Source organism: Belonocnema kinseyi, unplaced genomic scaffold (assembly GCF_010883055.1).
Source record: "Belonocnema kinseyi isolate 2016_QV_RU_SX_M_011 unplaced genomic scaffold, B_treatae_v1 SchBZDm_2503;HRSCAF=2741, whole genome shotgun sequence".
NCBI lineage: Eukaryota > Metazoa > Arthropoda > Insecta > Hymenoptera > Cynipidae > Belonocnema > Belonocnema kinseyi.
This window is the reverse complement of record NW_022874616.1, coordinates 132-1,532: the sequence shown is the minus strand read 5'-3', so window position 1 is coordinate 1,532 and position 1,401 is coordinate 132. Positions and strand designations below refer to the sequence as shown.

Below are 1,401 nucleotides of genomic sequence, written 5' to 3'. Positions count from 1 at the left end.
CAGCCCCACAGAAAATATTGTTGTATCTCTATGATTTTATTCTTTTTCTATGGGACTTTCAAAGGTAATAAAAAATTAATTATTCAAAGTACAAAAAAATTGTCAAAAATTTAATATTTCAATAGTTTTGAGTTTTAATGTTACTTTTTATAATCCTGGCAATAATGATAATCATTAAAAAAATGTTTCAAGCATAATGATTTCTTACACCAAGAGCATCTTACAATTGCTGGGTTAGAGCAACCAGGAACTTCACAACGCTCATTAGAATCATTACCAAAACTAAAATTTACGGGGTTATAAAATTCATTTGGCTTTGATTCAACGTAGCTACTTTTATACCATGAATATTTGAATAGATTATTGTATCGAGGAGATGACAATTGATTATGTACCAAGGATTGGAGTTTTATAATGTTATTTCTTTTATGAAGTTCTATATCCTCATTCATTATTGTTACACTATCCTCGAAGTGACGGACGTAATTTTTCCACACTCGGAAGCCGAAAGCATCTAGTGGCTGAATTTTGCCTGTTGTTCCTTTTGGAATTATTTTTACATCAACAATTTTGTTTGGAGGTGCTGCTTCCTTTACAGCATCAGGGCAATGCCCACTCCACGAATCAATTAATAAGACACTTGAATGCCCAACATTGGGAAAATACACATCCTTCAGCCATGTTTTGAAATGTTCTGTAACCATTGAAAAAACTAATTTTTATTCACGTGGCATAAGTTAAAAACTCTAATCATCAATAATAAATATCATACCTGAAGTCAGTTTGCCAGAAGCGGACGGCATCACGTAAATATTTGATGGCTTGAATAATTTGGATTCTACTACCGGTCCAAAGGTTCCTTTACTTTCTTTTAAAACAATGAATAATGGGGAAAGCAGTCTCCCATCACCTGAAATGAGTGGTTGAATTATGTAACTGTGAGTCGTCGAACTTACAGATTCTACAAGACATTCAATTTGCTTTTCGCCTTCAATAGCTAGTGTTCTTCCCGAGTGCATTTCAATTTGAAATCCACTCTGGTCTGAATTTTAAATTGATTCCAAACCTTTGCTTTTAATTATTTTTTTCACATCTGAAACAAAATCATCAGCTGCTTTTCGTAAATATTCTCTCCCTTCAACAGTCTTTTTTGTTACGAATTTATTTATCTTTCTGCTGACTATTCTGTGAGCCTTTTTAAAATTTTGTAGCCAATGACGTGACGCTTTAAACCTTATATCTTCATGTCCAACGATTTTCTGAGCTTGTATAGCCCATTTTTGTAAATCTCTATCGTGAATTATATAACCGGCATCGGAAGCCGACTGAAAATGATCTAATACAAATTTATTGATTCTTCCAATTTTTTCTTTTTAAGTGCCTCCTTTATTCAAAGTATGC

General features: G+C 32.9%; 1 protein-coding gene across 1 annotated transcript; it reads right to left on the bottom strand.

Annotated features, from left to right (window-relative positions):
• Nucleotides 1-410: 410 nt before the first annotated feature.
• LOC117182534 lies at nt 411-803 on the bottom strand (the record flags this gene model as incomplete). Its single annotated transcript, XM_033375629.1, has 2 exons — nt 773-803; nt 411-694 (listed from the first exon to the last, which is right to left on the bottom strand). Coding segments are annotated over exons 1-2 (315 nt in total), but the record flags the coding sequence as incomplete, so codon positions are not given.
• Between the last annotated feature and the right edge of the window lie 598 nt (nt 804-1,401).